The sequence below is a fragment of the Myotis daubentonii genome, chromosome 14, assembly GCF_963259705.1.
Source record: "Myotis daubentonii chromosome 14, mMyoDau2.1, whole genome shotgun sequence".
Lineage (NCBI taxonomy): Eukaryota > Metazoa > Chordata > Mammalia > Chiroptera > Vespertilionidae > Myotis > Myotis daubentonii.
In genome coordinates, this window is record NC_081853.1 from 22,451,714 (window position 1) to 22,474,352 (window position 22,639).

The 22,639-nt window shown below is 43.0% G+C and overlaps 1 protein-coding gene across 2 annotated transcripts in view; it reads right to left on the minus strand.

Annotated features, from left to right (window-relative positions):
• Positions 1-16,486, minus strand: part of RAD18 (RAD18 E3 ubiquitin protein ligase) — an 82,313-nt gene extending 65,827 nt beyond the window's left edge. Inside the window, exons 1-6 of one of the 2 annotated variants that reach the window (XM_059663416.1) lie at positions 16,332-16,436; positions 13,535-13,753; positions 11,143-11,224; positions 6,309-6,370; positions 5,058-5,128; positions 472-806 (exon numbers count right to left, since the gene is read on the minus strand). In XM_059663416.1, coding sequence (XP_059519399.1) covers positions 472-806; positions 5,058-5,128; positions 6,309-6,370; positions 11,143-11,224; positions 13,535-13,603 — 619 coding nt within the window. In that variant the 5' untranslated portion in view covers positions 13,604-13,753; positions 16,332-16,436. Of the gene's footprint in view, positions 1-471; positions 807-5,057; positions 5,129-6,308; positions 6,371-11,142; positions 11,225-13,534; positions 13,754-16,331 lie in introns of both variants that reach the window. The other variant, XM_059663417.1, reaches the window with a different exon arrangement.
• Positions 16,487-22,639: the final 6,153 nt, after the last annotated feature.

The following is a 22,639-nucleotide window of genomic DNA, read 5'->3' on the forward strand; positions in this document are numbered from 1 at the left end:
AAGGAAAAAAACTAACTATCAAGCTATAAACACTACCATAAGAACTGTGAATTGACAGACTGACCAAATATAAGGTATGCTAGGAAATGCAGGTAAAATTCACATACCCTTATGAACTTTAAATACTTGCTACTAATAAACGAATGTCAATATAAATTTAATAACTAATAGCCTGCACTGTGTGTGCTATGTCTAAAGACCCAGGGTCCTTTAAACTTCACTGGCAAGAACAGACATGAAACAACAGGCTAAACAAGCTGACCCGCTCATCAAAGTTAGCAAATTATACACATGGTCCAGAAAACATGTGCTGTCACATTTTAGTGATATAAGCTATCAATATTATCTAACAAAACCAAAGAGTGGTTAGGCTCTGGATAGAGTCTAAAATGCTGCTTATTGATTCATCTGGAATGCAGGATGAGAGCATTCCCACTGAGTAAGAAAATACACGCGAAAATCATTTCCTACCTTTAGTAACTTGTTTCAAAGTCGATGTAGAGGGTGCCTCAGGAACATTAGCACCTGCGATACACGAAGCTGTCCTTTCTAAAGAAGGTGTCTCTTTGGTCTTTGCAGAACTGCTCACCTCCTTCTGAGGGTTGACTTTGCTTTCATTCTCATTTATCAACTCTGATGTAGAACCACTAGTTTCTCTGATCAAGAAATTCTCCATTAACCTGCTTCCTTGCTTTAAAGGCTGTTTGAAGGCTACAGGAATATGGGCTTTGGCAGCAATATTCTTTGAAGAGGAGGAAGCAGGAGAAATGGGTGGTGACTCTGAGGCAAGCTGCAACAAATGATTCCTTTAAGCACAAAAAACACAACGGGAAATTAAGATACCAAGTAATGTGTAGTAAGTTAAGTAACATAAGCTGTTTTCCCAATTAACACTTATTTCTATGAAATATAGAACTTACTCCATAATGACAACCAAACCAAATTGCTTCCTCTAGAATAAAATAAATAAAAAATAATATATCGAACTTTAAAAATCAGTTAATCTGTCTATTAAAAAAATGGAGGGACTTCAGATTCTGATGATGGAGAATAGCTAGCCTGAGAATTAATGTCCATTCATAAATAACTTTAAAATGTGGATAAAATATATAAAACAACTGTTTGTAAGCATGGGCTATAATCAACATAAGGCTAGAATCCCTGCAAGAAGAGAAACATGAGGTATATCCCCCAAGAATGTCCCCTGGAAGCATTTCCTGGGAGTTGTATATTAAACCGAGTCAAACATAGACCAGTGATCTCACTGGGTAGAGGGAACAGAGACCACAGGTCTAGGGAAAGGTGGCTAGGGTTGAAGGGACAGGCTATAGATAGGAGTTAGCCATGGAAAAGGAACCCCAGAAGTCTGCTTAGAAAATGTTGTCAATTCCTGTTCATCTCCAAGACTGCAGAGCATAAGAGGAAAATAGGAGACACTATCGGAAACAGATGCCAGGAAGCTGAGATTCCAAAGGTCAGTGCTAGAAACTTGTTGGGAGTTGGAGCCCAGCCAAAGCTGAGAGACCTCGGTGTAAGAGCTCAGACATTCAGTTGTAACCCGACAAAGGCCACACCTTAGGAAGAAGGGTCACACCCTAGACATATAAGTAAGACTAAAATAGACCAAACCTAACAAAACACTAAACTAGGCCTAGATAGGGTAAAAGTGAAGAGCTGATAACTTAACTGCCTATCAGAACAAAAAATTCAACATCTTACAAAGGAAAAATAATTCACAGCCCCTATTATATTTTCACCCACAATGTTCAACATACAATTAAAAATTACTAGACAGGCAAAGAAGCAAGACAAGTAGCCAATAATCAAGGGAAGCAGATCCAGAAGTCATTCAAAAAGTAACTATGTCATCAAAGTAACTATGATGAATATGTTCAACAAAAAAGATGAGAACATAGTCAAATGGATAGGAAGATAGTGTCTTGTAAGAGGGAATTAAAATCCATCCCAGGAAGGAAAAAGGCATATCACTGGAAAATAAAAAGTAATGAGGAAATTTCTTAAGTAACCAGAAAAAAATAAGACACAGCTTCTCAATCTTGGCACTATTGACAATTTGAGTCAGACAATTTTTGTTGTAGGGAACTTTTCTGTGCATTGTAGGAAGCTTAGACATTCCACTAAGACAAACATATCTTAATTAAATTTTGTTCAACACACAGTTTCTTAAGGCCATTATTTTAAATAAAATTGAGTTGAGAAAAAACAACAATACTGTTCTTTAAAATAAAAGGCAAAAGTTAGAAGAAAATGTAAGATGTGCATGTCAGCCTGTGTCTGAAAACCTCTGGAATTATTTCCAATACCCTTTTGTTATCCCATTTAGAATATTAAAGTTTTAAAAATTATGTCATAAAATGGCAATGAAAAGACAGGAAGAAACAAAATCAACAAACAATATAAATATCTTACATTTTGTCATAAAGGTAAACATCTTCCCTCGTCCACTGTAAACCAGATTTTAAATAAGAAATAAAATTAGCTTGAATTTCATTCCTAATTTTGCAAATGAGATACCACAATGCTTTAGACATGACAAATGTCAGAGGAATGCTCACCATAAGGCAACTCCAAGGCTAACAAAAGAAGTAAAATCCACCCCAAATCTACAGAGAATGCTTCCCACTCCACCACATGGCTGTAATGAATAACTAAATAATCTATTCCTTTTGGGAGGGAGGAAGGGGAGAGTTCAGTCATTCCAAGGCCTCCCTTTAAGTTACCAAAAGGTCTGTGAACCCAAAGATACTGATCTCTTCCCTTCCACAACACTCCCTTTTTCTTAGCAGAGAGGTTGTTATGTTTTCAGTACCAGCTAAAGAGAAAAAATAAGCCTGAGATACAATTATACTGTCTCAAAAATTCCTTTCCTAAGACATGACTCCAACTTTTCTCACAGGCTTCAAAATCGAATTGACTGAAAGACTTTAACATTAAAAAAGCAATAACTTTGATTATGAGAATCAGAGAATCTCAGAGTTTCTTCATCTAGGAAAGCTTACCACCTTTTTATGATTTTCCTTAGGGAAATAACTAATGAGCCAATTTCTAGAATGTCATATTTGTAAGTGCAGAGTACTAAATTTGATTGTTTTTTAGGATCAATCATTGTGCAATTCTACTGGAAGAAATATCTTTACATTTTTAGACGCAATGTAATATACATCCAAGAATGCTCCAAAAGCCCGGAAGTCATACAATAAGTACATGGGCACCTACCATTAACTAAACAGTATATTCTTAATAAAAATTCCTACTTGACTTGCATGCTTTAAACTAAAAATAATTCAAGATGCTATTTGGTAAAATATGCCTTTTTATATCCCTTTAGGTGAACAAACTCACCTTCACCATTATGCATTTCAGTTAAGAAGAAAAGCTACGTTTCTGACTTTAATAAAGTGGCTAGCACATATTTCACATGGCACATCATTTTTATACATGCTAAGAAAATCAGATTAAGAATGAACAGATTAATATGTAATGGACACAAAAACAATTATAGATGTATGTGTATACATGGGTTAGTAAACACATAAATACACATGCACATGTTGCCCAGCTCTGTACATGGAGAGGGCCTAGAAGCAAACACCCCAGTAACAATGAGCACAGCCCACTCCAGATCCTGATTTCTAAACATCATCTAATCTAATAAAAGACAAACATGCAAATCGACCATACCTTTGCTATGCCTTAAGCCACGCCCACCAGCCAATCAGAGCGACTATATGCAAATTAACCCAACCAAGATGGCAGCCGGCAGCCACGGAGCTGAAGCGAGCAGGAGGCTTGGTTGCTCCAGTGACGGAGGAAGCCAAGCTTCCTGGCCGGCTCTGAGCTCCACTGAAGGCAACAAAGTTTCAATTATAGAAGGTAAATAAACCCCAGAATAAAAAAAAAGAAAGGAAAAAGGAGAGGCTGGGAGCTTCCATTGCTGGGGGCGTTGGCCAGCCTGAAAACGGCCCTCAGCCCCTCACCCAGACTGGCCAGGCACCCCAGTGGGGACCCCCACCCTGAAGGGGCTGTGACCAGCCTGTAAACAGCCCTCAACCCCTCAACCAGGCTGGCCAAAACCCCATGGGGTGAGGGTCCCCACTGGGGGCTTGACCAGCCTGCAAACAGCCATCAGCCCCTCACCCAGGCTGGCCAGGCACCCCAGCAGGACCCCCACCCTGAATCAGGACACCCTTCAGGGCAAACCAGCCAGCCCCCACCCGTGCACCAGGCCTCTATCCTATATAATAAAAGAGTAATATGCAAATTGACCCTAACAGCAGAAAGACTGGGAATGACTGGTCACTATGACACACACTGACCACCAGGGGGCAGACGCTCAATGCAGGAGCTTCCCCTTGGTGGTCAGTGCGCTCCCACAGGGGGAGCTCTGCTCAGCCACAAGCCAGACTGACAACTGCCAGTACAGCAGTGGTGGTGGGAGCCTCTCCCGCCTCCTCAGCAGCACTAAGGATGTCAGACTGCAGCTTAGGCCTGCTCCGTGCTGGCAAGTGGACATCCCCTGAGGGCTCCCGTGCTGCCAGAGTGATGTCTGACTGCCAGCTTAAGCCCAATTCCCCAGGGAGCGGGCCTAAACCAGCAGGTGGTCATCCTCCAAGGGGTCCCAGACTGCAAGAGGGCACAGGCCAGGCTGAGGGACCCCCCTGAATGCACAAATTTTTGTGCACCGGGCCTCTAGTTCTCCAATAAAAGGAACTAGGGCTCCTTGGGAAATGGTTGACTCTAGGCCTGGGGCAGGAAAAATAAAAAATGAACTGGAGTATCTTTGTAGTACCCAAAAGTAAGTGCTGCTCAAATCTGCATTTTAACTCTTGTTTTTCATAACAGGTGGATTCTGTTAAGTAGAGGGAGACAATCCCATTACAATTAAATTGTCCATGCTTGATTAATAACTGTTGCTGCCTCCCTACTTTACCCTAAATATGCAACTCTGCCTTCCCTAATCCCCAAAAGTGCAGAGTAAAGAGGGGACACATAAAAGGTGAAAGTAGTTAGGGGTTAGTCACAAAATCACATCATACCGTGCAAAATTCAAGCTTTTTACCAGTTCATCCAATGCACGGTTATTTTTCAGGTCTGGCTCTGTGACCGTCTAGAACAGAAAAACAACAGATGGAAAAAAGTCATAAACAATAATTTACTTGTCATAATCTTATTTTTGAAAATGTGTGACCCATCCTCCTGAGACTTCCTATCCCATTAAATCTTCCAGGAAAGCTTCAAAATAAAGTTTATTTATCTCACACTAATATGGTATTTAAAAACAGAGTTAGTATCAGCCAACTGGAAGTCTGATAAAAGTTCTACAAAGCATATATACTCTGTACTAAGGTAAAACTTAATATGAGTGAGGATGCCAACACTCAGCTTTACCAAACATTTCTCCCGAAGAAAAGATGCTCTCTTAAAAACAAGATTGGTTTTTAGGAATGTAAGAGGAAAATGGTAAATCCGGTAGTTATTTAGCATAAATGGAATACAGTTCATCTCCCTGATGATACCCTCTTGGCAAAGACAGTGTGCCTGATGTTGTAAAAGCTTAGACTCAAGAAACAAACTATCATTTCTTACATAGGGTTTTTGCATAATAGCTCAGAGAAGTTCAATGGCATCCTCACACCATGAACCCAACAGAACTAGAACCCAAGCCCCTTTAACTAGTCCAAGTGTCCTTGCTGTTAGGCCTTACTGTCTCTTTTACTTCTTTCTTTACTCCTATTAATGTCTACTTTCCCTTTTAACCTACCTTTTCATCTATCTCCACTACTTGAAAAACTTCAGAAACCACTAACAAAACTAACAACAAATTTCCTAGTGTTGTCCCTGAAGGTCTGTTTTTGAAAGATGTAAGGGACCAGTTAGGCTGGGTTCAGCCCAATGGCCATGAATCTTTGCCTTCTGCACAAATACTTACACCAGTCACTTGCAAATAATAATCCTACTATCAGATTTCCTATGCAATGTGAGAAATAATAACAAGTGAAAAGCCATAAAAATATGGGTCTTAACATTTTATGAGTGCTACATTCTGGCCTTAAAATTAGTTTTTCCTCCTAAAATACATTTAGGTCATCAGAAGTCCCCATAAAAACTTGGACAAAGCACAGTTCTCCACATATGTGTTTTAGAGGTCTTTTCTCTCAAAATGTCTTTTTTATAGCTCAATTTAATAATTACACATCTTCCCTTGGGCTTCTGCGTACACATGAAGCAGAAATATTTGCACCTCTGAATAAGTTTTTTAAAAAACAAAAAAGGAAAGAACAACTCACCACACAACAAGTTGGACACTGTGTTTTATAAGACAAAAATTTTCTTATACAGAGAGAACAGTCTGCAAAAACATAAATGCAATATAAGTTAGTTAAGCTATATTAATAGTACAGGAATCTGACTTCTAACAAAATCTGACATAAGGTGTAGAATATTTCCATCATCTAAGGCAGTGGTTACCAACCAGTGGTCCGTGGACCACTGGTGGTCCGTGAGGTCTGAAAGGTTGGCGACCACAGATAAGGTATCTATATATATAAAAGCCTAAGCAACCATTATGACCAAACGACCGGAATGACCAGTTGCTATGATGTGCACTGACTACCAGGGGGCAGACGCTCAATGCAGGAGCTGCCCCCTAGTGGTCAGTGTGCTCCCACAGCCAACCTCCCATGCCAGCCAACTTCCCGCAGCCCCTCTCCAAACCCCTCCCCTTGCCCGGCTGGCCCCTGATAGGCCTCAATCGCTGGCCAGACCGAGGGACCCCACCCGTGCACAAATTTGTGCACCGGGCCTCTAGTATCATTATAATATCAAAATTCTAGTACCTCTACTCTGCCTATGCACATTTGCAAATGTGATTAAGTAGCATTTTTAGGAGAGAGAAGCATATCAAATAATAATAATCATGAGTCCCTAGAGCATTACAACTCCATAAGCAAAATACATCACTCTCTGTATCCTCCATCTGTAAAATGTAGGAAACATACATGTAAGACCTGGGATGGATATTATAGACTCACTAGAGGCCCGGTGCACAAAATTCATGCACTCGGGGGGAGGGGCGGATTCCTCAGCCCAGCCTGTGCCCTCTCACAGTCCAGAAGCCCGCAATCGATCACTCCAAAGAGGTAGGCCCTGCCCACTCGGCCAGGGCTCCGCGATGGATCACTCCCACAGAGTAAGGCCCCCCAAACCCGCCACAGCAGAGTAACCTGGGACTCCCTCTTTGGGGTGATCGATCGTGCCCCACAGAGGGAGGGCCCATCCACCCGCTACAGCCCGCCGGTCAGTGGCCTGGGCCTCTCTCTGCAGGGTGATCATGCAATCGATCGCACCCCACATAGGGAGGCCCTGCCCAACCACCGCAGCCCCCCGGTTGGTGGCATGGGCCTCCCTCTGCCTGGTGATCATGGGGCAATGGCCGGGCCCCCGACCAATCACACCCGCCTTGGCTGGCCTGGTGCCAGCCAGTGTCATAGCGTGGTTGTCGGGATGGTCGTTCTGCTGTTTGGCTGTTTAGTTGATTTGCATATCACACTTTTATTCTAGATGTCAGATATCTCCACTGACTAACATTCTAACATATAAATTTTGAAATTATATATATATATATGTGTGTGTGTGTGTGTGTGTGTGTGTGTGTGTGTGTGTGTATATACATACACACACACAGTTAGGATTTCTACATCCTAACTCTATAAATGATGTCCATTATCCCACATTTAATAAGTACTTTTGTGGCTAACACTAAAAAAAGAACAATATATAATGGAAGGTTCTTGACCTCAAGGAGCTAACAAAATAGCCAAGTAATTACAGTGTAATAAGTCCTAACAATTTAAGCAGGAAGTTGGCATTAACTAAATTCTTCACACCCAAGGCAGTGTAAAATGATCTCTCTTAAAGAAAAAATAGATATGATTAATAGAATGGTATCATACTGGTAGACAATGTGTTTTTAGGCCAAGTTCAGCTTAATGAAGGGGCTTCATTTAAAAAAGGACTCAGAGTGCGGCGTTGGTGGTATAGTGGTGAGCATAGCTGCCTTCCTAAAAAAGGACTCAGTTTAGTGAAGGAGGAGGAGACAGTATGCTTTCAGATACAGATGGCCAGTAAATGAACAAGACATACCAGCCTTAGTAAGAACATTCAGGAGGAAAAACGAAAGAATGAGTTATAAAAAAGATAAAAATGGGCCAAGTTCTTTGGGAAGCAATGGTAAAAAGGGGACTTCTGGTTTCTGGTCTGGCATGTAAGGAGCTCAGAAGTCATAACTCTATTTAACAACAAGAAAAACAACATACAGACTGAAAAATCAACAACTCTTCTTGGATACACCAGAGAAGTGAGGTCACAGGGCAAACTGCTGCCCCCCAAATTGGAGACATCAGGCTGGAAATAGAATCACAACTTACCAGAGTAGAAACCCATACTCAGAAACTTGCATGGGAACCAGAGCTGGGGTAAAACCTGAACTGCAACTGACAAATGGTGTGAACAGTCTGAGTTTAAAAATCCTAACGCAACACCAATACTGGGGAGCGGGGTGAGAGTGAGGAGGGGCTCATACTTATGTGTTTTCACTCCAAGAGGTCTACCAGGTTCTCAATGTGACTATCAGACAAAAATCCCCTAGTCCTTCTGCAGGAGAAGCGGAAAGGTAGTTTTTTGAAATGCACCCGAGCACTGCGTTCTTCTTAACAAGGCCTGCCCTCAAGAAACTATTCTACCAGGGCCTGTTCTGTTAGGGTTTATTAGTGCCCAGATGACCTGGGGGAAGGGAAACAACCAACTCCAGCTACTTCTAGCTGTCACGTCCACCGGGGGAAGTTGGAATTGGGGGGTGAGGGAGACCTGAAAAGCATGTGTGAAGTGCAAAGTCCAAGGGCACAGGCTGACCAAAAGGCTGAGACCTAATCACAGGACTACAGAACACACCTCACCACATTACTAAAGGACTCTTTACTGCAGTTCCTTTTACCTAGTGCCCCACATCCCACTATTAGGGAAAAATTATGAGGCATACCAAAAGGCAAAAAAACAGTTTGAGGAACTGCAAGCATGAGAACCAGTCAAATATGGCAGGGATGTTGGAATTATCAGACCAGGAATGTAAAACAACTATAATTAATATGCAGCTAAGGGCTCTAATGAACAAAGCAGACAACAATCCAGAACAGATGGGTAATACAAGTACATTATCTCCCAAAAGTCCCATCTCCAAATACCATCATTTTGGGAATTAGGGCTCCAACATAGGAATTTGGAGGAAACACAATTCAGTCCACACATTGTATTACTTGCCCTCAAAAATCCATGTCCTGCCCTGGAAAACATACATCTCACCAGCACCTAAAGGGGCTGTGAGGATTAACAAAGAAAAGAGCTGGGCAGCTTGCTGCTGCTCCAGAAAACACACAGGACAGCAGACAGAGGCTGATCCAGCTCAGTAGCTTCTTCTTTGGGGGAAAAGAAGAGAGGGTAGCATGCATCCAATAGTTCAGCTTTTCAATGGGCTGCCTGAGGGACTGGCCTCTGTCTCGCCTGACTTGCAGTGCTGATAGGATGGGGCACACTCCAGATGCCTGGGGCCACTAGGATCAGAAAAGAGCAGAGTAGCTCATTATAGTTCCAGAGGTCCTGCAGTACCACAGATGCAAGAGGAAGCAAGAGATAACAAACTAATGAAAAAAACAACAACAACAAAACAGCAAAATGTCTCATGGGGAATTTACACTCACAAGTCCAGAGACTATACATCCACAGAAAAGGTTTAAAGACACCCCCAGAAGCTCTAGCTGGGCTAACCAATGAAGGTCTTTCCTTAAATGAAGACAGTTTGTAAAATCTGTACTAGGTGGCAACTGAAAAAGTAGTTTTAATTTTTCTTAACTTTAATTAGTTTTAATAAAAATGTAAATAGCCACATATGGCCACATTTAGCTATGGTACTGAACAGTATAGGTCTAAATAGTCCAAGTGAAAACAGATATTGTCCAACTGCATTACAGGACAAGACCCAAATATATGTTGTCTATAAAAAGCTCAATTTAAACATAAAGAAACACATAGGTTAGAAGTAAAAGATGGAAAAAGCTAAACCATGCAAATACTAATCTTAAAGAAGTGGGAGTGGCTACATGAATATCAGCAAAAAAAGGCAGACTTCAGAACACTGGGATTATTAAACTTTGAAACTCTACACAAACCATTACTTAGTTGAACTACCTATCTGTTATCCTGCTAAAAACAAAAATTATGAAATTTAACGTCTAAAAGTGCTTGGCAAATAAAGAATCATATATTGTGACTAACATCTTTATTGCCATAAATATTACAAAAGGCATAAAAACATCCAAGCAGGAAGTGATACAAAATATAGGAGGTTTTATAAAAACTTCAATATTCAAGAGGAAATGGTGAAAAAGACCTTCTGAAAACTTCAAGATGGAGCTAAAAATGAGAAATAAATGTATACATATCTTTGGTGTTTAATTAATACTACCTGTAGGAACCCTATTCAGAATATGCTGGATGTTCAAGGCCACTCTGAGCATGAGAATCTTAATCAGGGTATCCAAGGACTATACACAGGTACGAGCAAGGCCAAAGTAATCTGTATGTACACTGCGCAAGCGTGCCCTTCTATAACCCAAAAGACTCAGGTCACTATTTGGAAGGAAGTATCAGGAAGGATGTTACTGACCAGCTCGGTGAGGCTGCTCCCAGGAAAGGCAATGAAGGTCTTTGTTGTTATTGAGGCTGCTGTTATGTGGGGCTGCATTACTGACCAGCAGGCTGCTGCTGTGGGCACAGAGGCTACTGCTACTGTGTGGGAAAGATGTGTTGTTACCTAACCTGTGTTGCTACAGAATGGGACTTCGCTTTGAAGGAACTGTTTTGTCTAATGGCTCCTTGTTAGCAATGGCTACATGGCCACTGGCTTCTACAATAAAGACTCTCTTATATACCCACAACTTCTCATGGCTTCTCTGTCTCTGAATACCCAGAACTCAAGAAGGTCCAGTCACTGGCAGAGGGGCTTGGACCCAACACTAACTTACATAAAAATCACATTTTTACTAATTCACAGAAACAGTATATACTTACAGTTATGTGAACACTGAGGAATCATCATTGCAATGTTGAAATAGTCAAAGCAAATTCCACACCGCAACAAATCATCTACTGTCTGAAATGCAAATATACATATATATGTATCAGAAAGACACCCACATTGAAATGTCTGGCACAGAACTCTTTCTCCATCTCTAAAAAAATAACTTAGTAATACTTATTTGTCAAATATACAAACTCCACATAAACTGCAGGAGATCTTAACAAATAGAGAAAAACCTCCCCCATGTGACTCTTACACATTCAAAACACTGTAAATGGATCAAGCTGGCAGTGTACAGATTTTTACACAATACTGTTACTCCTTCACAAAAGGACTACTCTATACCTGCTCCACTTCCCACACGTTTCCAGTTTGTACTCCAAGGCACCTCCTCTTCAGACCGCATCCCCCGGCCTACAGTCACTGCTAAGGGAAAGGTACCAGTAGCCAGTCAGCACACAGGTTAAAACCAAATCAGAAAATATGAAAGCCAAACATTAGAAATCATCTAGTTAAACCCCTTACTTTACACATAAGGACACTAGTATCCAGAGTAGGCACGCATATGGGGCATGAGTCCAGCCTGGACTAAACTTCCTGTCTCCTGACTGGCTTCTGCATGGTTCCACAATGGAGCCAAAGAAGCCCCAGGGAGACTGGGGCCAGTGACAGCAGAGGGAGGTGAAGAAGTGGACAATCTGGAAAGTCAGACAGATGTGTGTCAACCTGGAATGCAACCAAAAAGGATCTACTCTCACAATCCCAAATCTTTAAATCATTTAAAATGAAATGTTTGTCAATAGAATACTGAGAAGACAGAAAAGAGGGAGCTCTCTTATGCACTGATATGGAAAGACTGTCAAGATAAGTGAAAAAAGACAGGACATATGGTATGCTACCTTTGGCTTAAAAGGCAGGGGAGAATAAGAATGTGTTCCATTTTTATCTTGTATGCAGGTATAAAGAAATTCTGAAAAGATACACAAGAAAGTAATAAATGGTCACAGGAGTTAGAAAACTGGATAGAAGAGGGACGAGTTGGGAGGTAGACTTTTACTTTTCATTTCATGTATTTTTTTAACCATGTGAGCGTATTACTTAAATTTTAAAATAACAAATGAAAAAAAGACTAATGTCACTAGTCTATATGATGACATATTATGTAGCCATTTAAAAAAATATATGCTTTCAAAGAAAAATGCCATAGGAAAATGTTCATGTTTTAATGGAAACTGAAAAAAAAAATGCATCAGAGAACAAATCTATAACAATAATAAATAATAATAGAACCATGTAGTTTAATCTCCATAACAATCCAATGAGGTCTATAGCATCTGAATCCCAGCCTTGCAGACTCAGACTACAGAGCTTAAAAGCAGTTGGATCAAACTCAAGAAGTTGACCCCAAGAATCCCAAATTTTAAATACATTTGCACATTGTGGGCATGTGCGGGCATGAGCACACACAAGGTAAACTGACCAGAAATAAGAGAAAATGTCAAACAGTAGTTATCTCTAGACCAGTGGTCACCAATCTTTCGGACCTCACAGACCACCAGTGGTCCGCGGACCACCGGTTGGCGACCACTGCTCTAGACAATAGGATAATGGGTAACTCATTTAGTCCTTGCTCTTATCCTGAAGTTTAATTTTTTTCTACTATATACACATACATTTATAACCTGTCAAAGTCAGAAATTTTTGTTATTGTTAAACCAGGGAAATAAACATTATAATACCAAAACCTTCCATTATTTTATATGGTAAGCTACCATTGACTCAAAAAGCAAGAGGGTTGTGTTGAAAATCGATTAAGAGCAGAAGCAGAACTAGAAGACAGAGCCCTGGCATCTAGTCCATTGTAATTTCTTCTATATAACCATCCTCTTCCGGTGGAGGAGTGGTTCTGACAGGTCTGCTGAGCAAGATCTGTGGAAGGTGACACCACATTAAACAAGCTGTTATATAACACTAGTGGTCCAGTGCATGAATTCACATATATTGAAAGGAAATTAATTAGAAGAAATATTTTAATATCACTATTCGCCCTTTGTCTATAATAGAAGTGTCAGAGATGAAAGAAAATTAGTGAAATGTACATTAAAATAATATAAAAATTGATCAATAAGAAACAATAACATGATATAACAACGAATATTTCCCATGAAATTTTTACTGTCAGAATCTTCGTTTATCATTAATTCTTTTAAATATGCCGGGTATTCTGGAAAATTTCTATCATTTGGACAAACTGCCTTTGCTGCAACATGGAGTAAATTTTCCATCAGATGGTTTTTCATTGGAGAAATTTAGGAATAGGCAAAATTGACATGTAACAGTCATTCCGCCACAACTGTGTTCGATAACTGCATCCTCATTTACCTCATTTTCGCTATGAAGGCAGTTCCTACCAGTATTGGTAGTACTTGTCAATGACTGTTCTTCAGACATACTCTGATGTCACTTTCTATCAGCCTCAGAGGTACGTTGTGTCAATAGTTTTCTTCAGATACATTCTGTCAACAACACCAGCTTCTTCAGGCTTCATAGGTACATTGTGGCAATAGTTGGTCTTCCGACATATTCTGTTGACAATTTCGGCTTCAGAATGTCAACAAAAACGTGAAGTCATTACCCGGTACCCACAGCCACTGTTTGTGAGCTGGGCTGGGCTGGGCTGTGGGCCGCATTTTGCGCCATGGCAGCATCGGCTGTAACCTGGTGGGCTGTGGCTCCGGAGTGGTGGCAGGGCCTGTGTCCCACTTGGGGGAAGCCGAGTGTTGCTTTGTCGGCGCCAGGCCCACGGTGTCATTTCTCTGTGTGTGTCACGGCACCCCCTGGTGATCAGTGTGCGTCATAGAGACCGGTTGGACAGTGGGAAGGACACTTAGCATATTAGCCATATATATATATATATATGCTCTCGTAAGAATTTCCATCCTGCCACTCCAAGAGAGTAACATGCACGCTGATGTGCCTCAACCCAAACAGATCAAGCAGATGCCCTCGGATTTCTTTAATTTAGAGAAAATGGAATGGGGAAGTAGAGAATGGGTGAAAAGCCAATAATCAGAGCAAAGGTTCTTAAGGTTTTGGTGTCACAAGATCCCTTTGAAAAATGGATTAAAACTGTGGACTCTCTTCTCAGAAAAGCACACATACAGACAAAATGTTTAATAAATAATTCAGTTACCAAAGTCTTTCCATGGATCCTAGATTAGGAACCATGGATCTAGAGTCAGATTTCTATTCAATATAAGGAAGAACTCCAAAGAGAGCTACTTCTGGGAGCAGCTAATTCTTTGTCCCTGGAAGGGTTCAAACAAAAACCGAGATGAGAAACTGGCAGAATACATTATAAAAGGGATTAAAATACTGAAGGGACTGGCTTCCCAACCTTAAGATTTCATGATTCTAATATGGGCTCAATCGACTCTATCACTGAACACTCCCTGGTTCTGAACCCTCAATTCAGTGCTGTGGTGAGATATTAGAGCCACAGAAAACATGGAACCTGCCTCTAAAGCCCACTGTAGGAATATACAAAATATGCTTAAATTTACAAGCAAAAGATAGCTTTACAGGTTACAGAACTTTCACTTCCTTTATCCAATTAGATCTTCACAACAAAAAGGCGTTGAAAAGTTAACGTACGTTACATGCTAATAATAAGATGCATCAATTGAATGTTTGACTTCCAGATACCTTCAATCAACTGGCAAGTAACTTTTTGAGCCCCCACATTAAGCTCAATGAGTCAGACAGGATCACTGTCACACACACCAACTCATTTAACCAACCCTACAGACTGTTTATTTTTGCCTCCAGTTGATAGTTGAGGAAGTTCAGGCTCAGAGAGTTTTAGTAACTAACTCAAGGTCACACAGTTAAATGAGAGGCGGAGATCAGACTTAACCCAGGATCATCGTTTTTTGCACTATGTCCTGTTAACCATGGCAACTCCAGCGTTTGTTGACTCTCCAAATTGATGACTCATGGCTTTCCACCCTTAAGGATTTTTTTCTAGTTGTTCTGCTTGCATTACAGAAATTGATCATCATGCAACATTTCTAAAACTATTCCTAGCATTTATATTTGGGCTGTGCTCTTGAGAATGGGCATAACTGCCTGAACTCAAACCTGTGCTCTTCTCCACTGCACTTGAATGCCGAAGCCACCACAGCTGAAAAACCACAGCTTTCCTAGCTCCTTTCCACAACGTCAGCTTTCACCACGGGGCTAATCTCGACTCCCCAGGGACTGCAGGTGACACTGACGATGACTGGAAGAATAAGGTTCACGCTTACTTTAACCGCCCATATGTCCCTTCACTTAATCCTCAGACCCGCCTGCTGAGTCAGTGGGGCAGACGCCACAATCCTCAAGTAAACAAAACCGAGGAAGAGAAGAAGGTGATCTTGCCCGCCAGGAGAAAAACCAAGCAACTGATGCTGAGCGCAGCAAAATGTTAATTTGCTCTTGACCAAACAGAGCAGGGGTCCTGGGCTCAGCACTACCGAAACGCCTTGCCAAACACCAAACCAATGTCATTTAGGCGAAATAATTCGGTTAAATGGAAGGCTGGCTAACGCTGAGCCTGAGTCCTGATCTCTTTGTTTAAAAGAGAAACATGCACAACTGTGAGGAGTTGGGACATGTCGGGAAAGGGTCAGGGCACACCTGCACTAGGCTTCCGGAGGGTGATGAGGACAAACTAAAGAAAACGTCACGGAGCCCACCTGCTTCGCTCGGTGACTAAGTAAATGCTTTCCGACGCACGTTCTACCCCAAATCATGTCCAGTGGCACCTCGGAAATTCTCAACCGAGGTCCGGGGAGAGTTCACATCGAGCTCAGCACGTAGTAAACCCGCCGGAAGGGTTAACAGCCGCGGTCGCTGTCACTGTTTGGACTAACCGTTCTCTCTCGAGGTCACTGTGATTGCTGTGGCCGAACTGCCGAACACCCGGTTCCTTAAGGCCGCCAACCTCGGCTCAGAAAAAGGACCGAGGCCTGTCCCCGGGAAACTGAGGCCCAGAGCCACGCGGGCGGCCGGTGGGCAAGTGGCAGAGCAAAAGCGGGCACCCTGGCCCACGTCGGCCGCTCGCGCCGGGTCCTCTCGCGGCGGGGCTGGCCTCCCGCGGACACCCGGGCGCCCCCAAGCTGCCCACCGCGCTCACCTTCATAACTTCCAGGCCCGGAGGCCACCGAGGCTCGACCAGGGAGTCCATGGCCTCCCCAAAGGATGCAGGGGGCTCCGCTGCCCACTGGCCTCCCGCGCTCCACTGCCACTCGAAATTCCCCGCGCTACCGCGCTACGACAGCAGTCGGCGACGCGCCGGCGGCGTGCGCGGAGCTTGCCGGGAGTTGTAGTACCTGGGCGGAGCGCAACCCAGATGCTATTATTGCGCATGCGTCAGATTCACCTTTCCAGCCAAAAGTAAATGGTTAATGGGCCCGCATCGCTTTTGTATTTTGACCCTGAATAAATAAATGCCTGTTGAATGTTGGGAAAAGACAGCCGGGAGTCAAACCAAATCCAGACTTTACCAAATCTTTCAAGATCTAGGGGCTAATGCTTTCTCCTTCGGGTTGCCTTCCCTGATTGCTATAACTGCTGTGAGCAAGGGTTTTCATATCTGTTATTTCATCTAATCCCATCACAGTAATGCGAGGTAAGCATTATCATTGCCAGTGTACACGAAAGGAAGCTTCCGCTTAAAAACTTGAATAGCGTGTTCTTTTTTGTTGTTGTTTTTTTCAGGATTGAATAGTGTGTTCTTGAGTCACACAGTGTCATTGTCCAGATTATACAATCAGGACCTCTTTGAATGGGTGCTCTTTTATAAAATTAAAATTTTAGTCTTAAGTTATTCCTTTTCTTAATCACCTTAACGTTGTATAACTTTCCAGATAATTCCTATGCTGATACATAGATAAGGTTTTTCCACAAATCCTATATAATAAAACCCTAATATGCAAATAGACCACACTGTGGAACAACCTGTCGTTATGACATGAACTGACCACCAGGGGGCAGACACTTAATGCAGGAGCTGCCCCCAGCCTGCAGGCCCCAGGCCAGCCAAGGTGGGTGCCAGTGCCCCCCCCAGCCCCCCCCCCCCCAACTCCATCGCCCTACTGGTTGCCCCACAGATCGGCCCTGATCGCCAGCCAGGCCTAGGGACCCTACCCATGCATAAATTTCGGGCCTCTAGTGTTATTATAAATGCAAAGCTCTGTCAACTTGAGTTTTTCTATATGTTTACTTAACTATACATCATGAGACCTCTGGATGTTAATACATACAGCTTTACCTCATTCTTTTTAATAGCTATGTAGTCCATTATCTAGTTATACCACAATTTATTTATCTACTCCAATACTGAGGAACATTTAGGTTGTTTCCAATTTTTCACTATTGCCAAGAGTTGCAATGAACACACTGTATAAATCTTGGCACATTTGAGCCTGGATATCTGGTGGATGACTTCCAATAAATGAAACTATTAGGTTAATTTCTTTAAACTTTTAAACTGTGCTGTGTGATTTTCCAAAAAGACTGTACCAATACATTTATACTCTCACTAAGTGAGTATAAGAATACCTATTGTCCAAAACTCACCAGCACACCACCCAGCCTCTCTGCTCAACTCAGCTCTCATCCATTGCCCTAAGTGGGCCATTGCCAGGTCTCCTGGGTGGCAAGTCAACAGTTATGTTGCTCAGGGTAGCTTGCCACTGCCACCCCTCCTGATCCATGCATGCATTCATTCATTCAGATATTTTTCTAAGTGCTTACCATTGGCACTCAAGCTTCCCTGTGAAGTAGGCAGAGGTGAGGTTGTTATTGCCATTTTATAGACACAGATCCTGAGGCTCAAAGAGGTTAAGACTTCAGTCCTTTGGCCTCTCTTCTTAAGGAAACTCTGGCCCCAGAGCCAGAGTTGTACTCCACTGATTTTTCCCAAATACTCACTGGGCAATAATAATAATAATAATAATAATAATAATAGCAGTTGGACAAAGGACTTTAATATATATTATAATAAATAACTGACAATTATTAGGCACTTGTATGCAAAGCATTGTTCTAGGTATTTTTACACATGTTGACTTATTTCAGACTCCAACCAAATGAGAAAAGGGAAGTAACAGGAAACTTGCTTAGAGCACTCTGCCGGTAAATGAAAGAGGAAGGATTTGAACTTGGGCAGTGTGGGCTTAAGAGTCCATATTAACCACTGCAGAATATTTTCATAAGGCCCTCATTATGAGAACTAGTTCCATTTTATAGACATGGAAATTGAGTCTCAGAGAGGCGAAGGAACTCATTCAAGATTACGCCGATTGCCAGTGGCAATTTCTAGCCTTGAACCTAGGTCTTTTAACCCCAAACCAGACGGGATCACCCACTGACACTTTACGGAGGAATAATTGAGCAGACAGGGCAGCAGAGCAGAGGTTTGAGGATCTCCGGATGCTGGACCTGGTGGGGCTTCAACGGGAAGGTGGGAATAGCAGGGAAAGGGGGAGGCGGCAGTGGGTTTGGATCAGCCAATCAGAAAAGGGTGTGCAAATAAACTCCAGGCTGAGCTAAATGGCTTTGCCTGCCTAGATCTGAATGCTGGGCTTGGAGAGACAAAGGAATTGAGACAAAGACCAGTTCCCCACCTGAGTGCACCAGTAATTGTTCCTTTATGGTACTAGTTGGTTACAAAGTAATTAGGTTTGTAATTAGATGACAAAGAGCTGGGATGTGAGGGAAGAAGAGATGAGAAAAGAAAAAATATAAATGGGAAAGGAAGGAGAGAAAAGGGAAAGAAATACATTCTCTTTTAAAAATATATATTTTATTGATTTTTTACAGAGAGGAAGGGAGAGAGATAGTTAGAAACATCAATCAGCTGCCTCCTGCACACCTCCTACTGGGGATGTGCCTGCAACCAAGGTACATGCCCTTGACCGGAATCGAACTTGAGACCTTTCAGTCCGAAGCCCAATTCTCTATCCACTGAGCAAACCGGTTAGGCAAGAAATACATTCTTTCCATTCAACCATGAAGACAGATTTGGGAGGTCCTGGGGTCCAGATCCATCTCCCTGAGTCTGGAGGCCTCCAGGGCAGCACCCAATGCTATTCATCTCTAAGTTCCAGCCTCCAGCTGCTCAGTGAGACTGAGTGAAAGAGTGAGTGAATCACTGGAATAAGCCCACATTTCCATAAATCTTTCCCTCCCAGGCCGAGCAGTTCTGTTCCTGCTCTCGGCAACAGCACCCACTCAAGCCCTCCTTGGACCTGGGAAGCGAAGTCACAGGCACAAGCAGTTCTGAGGGTCCACCTTGAGTCACACAAGGCAGCTGTCTTGCCTTCCCGGGGCATTTATCCACCCCGGGAGCCAATCTCCTCTAACATGCTGCTGTTTCCACGGATATTCTCCTTCTGTAAATCAATAAAGAGATTGTACTTCCTTATTCAGGAGTAAAAACAAAATGTTCCACATAAAAAAGCAGGCTAGTGCTCAGAGGAATCTCCCATGGCACTCAGCACAAAGTGAGGACCCAGGGATAGGGCTGCCAGATAAAGTACAGAATGCCAAGGAAATGTGAATTTCAGATAAATAGAAAACAATTTTTTAATATAAGTACATCCCAAATATTGACGATCATATACATATATTTTTAAATATATTTTCATTGATTTCAGAGAGGGAGGGAGAGGGAGAGATAGAAACATCAGTGATGAGAGAGAATCATTGATCAGCTGCCTCCCCCACTCTCCCCACTGGAATAGAGGCTGCAACCCAACCGGGAATCGAACCACCTGCTGGTTCATGGGTTGACACTCAACCACTGAGCCACACCAGCTGGGCTCAATCTCTCTTTCTTGATGTCTTGTATCTGTTTTCTTCAGTGCTGGCTTAATGCTCAAGCAGTCCCCCCCACACATACACATGGAAGCAAACAGGGCCTCCAGCCAGAATGATCCAGGCCTACCCTAGTGGCAAAGAAAGCACCTCATTCCCAATAGAACCCAGCAAAAGTGCCAGGGCTGAATCTCATTGGCCAGAGTTGGGTCACATGTCCCATCTTTGAACTAATCACTGTGCCGCAGATTGTCTAGGCCTCAGTGTGTGGGTAGGGGTGGATGCCCAAATGAAGAGTGGAGTGCTGTATATAGTAAGAGAGGGAATGAATGCCTATAAACATGCAGATTGCAAAAATAGTTGCAAATTATTCCCCTGCCTGTACCCACACCTCTTTATGATCTGAGTCCTTCCATCAAGAGGTGGACTTATTTTTCAATCCTTCTGTCTGAATCTGGACTTTGCTGTCTTGCTTTGGTCAATGTGACATTAACAAAGGTGATGCAAATAGGGCTGAAAAGTGCCCGTACACTGGCACTTACCCCTGCTCTTGCTGCTCTTGGGAACCTTCTAACCAGCACCATGTGAACAAACCCTAACAATCCTCATGGATGATGAGAGACGGTTGGCCAAGTCACCTTTATCACCCAGCTGACACTGAGCCACCTACAAGGCATGTGAGTGAGGCCATCCTAGACCACCCACTTCCTTACCACAGAGAGCAGCTCAGCCTGTCCTGACCAGAAAACGGCTCAACACACTCACAGGACACGGTCAGTGTTGAGTATCTTAAGCCACCAGATTTGGGGGTGGTTTGTTATACAGCAATAGGTAACTGCGACAGTGATCTAAAACCACAGTGACCCTCCACCGGAGCCTTCTGCTTGCCTGGGGCTGGCTTGGGAGCCCCCAGATACAGACTTGCTGGAGCCTCAGCTCTGACGTGTCCCCCCCGCCCCCCCCCCCCCCATCAATCTTCACCTGCTCACTTTGATCCCAATTCCTGTCTCTACTCTGCTTCCAATCTGGTACTGACCATGAGTGCCAGGGGCAGGGCAATCCTTCTTGTGAAGAGCAAGTCCTGTGCGATTCTCCTTGTCTCTGTAGGCTCCAGGCATTGCTCCGTACAAAGAGGCAGCCATCTACCCGGAACCAAGTGAAGGGCGTGCAGCTGAGTTCCTGTGCCAGGGAATCTCCACCATCTGTCATGATGTCTGGACACCGCTTCCCCTTTCAAGCTCCGTTCTTTGGCTCTTCAAGGCTGTTTAGATCCCCAGGGCCCCGTGCGAGGATTGAATGTTCCTCTGGGGTTGCTAAAGCAGGTTGCACGTGTTACCTTACAGCACAAACACACTCGCTGTATGCAATTACTTAGTCTCCCCGACTAGACCTTCTGTGTCCTAGCACAGCTGTGAAAGTAGCAGGGGCCCACCAATGCTCACTGGGTGGATCACCTGGAAAGATACCAAATGATGTCTGGCCCAGGGGCTCTGGGGTCCTGGGACACAGGGAGTGCCTGGGGCTGGGGGAGCAAAGCAATGGACCTTTGAGAGGAGACAGAGTGGAAGTTACCAAAGACAGAATTCTCACCAACCAGTCTGGTCTATGGGGACTAAGAGCACACAACTTAGAGTCACATGGACCTCAATTTGCATCCATGCTCTCCCACTTCCCATGTGATCTGGGATAAGCCACTTACCTTTCAGAACCTCAATTTCCGCTTCTGTGAGATGAGAAGATTAATGCCTACATCAGAGGGCTGTAATGAATACATTTTTAAATTTTTGGAAGCACCTCTCAGGGTGTCTGACACATAATGAGTGACTGGCTATGGCAGCAGGAGTAATAGTTATAATTATTGCTGTTATTATCTCTAGGACACCAGAGGGCATGGAGGTTAAGAGCTCTAGCTCTGAAGTCAGGCTGCCGGCATTCAAATCTCAGCTCTGCCCCTCACTAGTACTAGTGCACGGGTTGTGGTCCCCAGGAAGAGGAACCAGGGCCCCTTGGAGACATGGCTGATCTTAAGCCTTGAGCCCTCAGCATCTTATTGCGCCCAAAATAAGGAAGTTGTCAAAAATAAGGTCAAAAACACAAGAGCCAGCTTGAAGCTGCCCCCCCTGACTTCAGCCTCTGAAAGACCACTGGCTGCAATAGTCTGTGGGAACCTCACGAAATATTTTAAAATCCAGGGATTTCTAATGAGTCTCAGCAGAAGAAGGAAAATCCCTCATTTGCTACTGTTGGAGGTAGTCATTATATCAGCTTCTCACTCTGTACATTGATAAAGAAGGGGAAAGAATTAACCACGTATTCTTTTCCGGAAAGATCTATACTTTAGGGAAATACTAGCCCTTGTAGATGAGAATTCGATCTTAAAAATATAGAAGAAATGATAGAGTTAGAAAACTGGCCACTTTGCATCTTTTAATGAAACATTAGTGTTCCAGGCAATGATCAGCCATGGGGAGAGGTTGTTGGGGAACCAGATATTCACCAGGTTCCAAGTCATCAAATCACACTTTAGCTTCTGCTCACAGGGAAAATGCAGCTTTTTAATGGAGGGATGAGGGTGAACCCACCTGAACCTATTGGTTAATCTTCTCCAAAAGTGGGTACCAA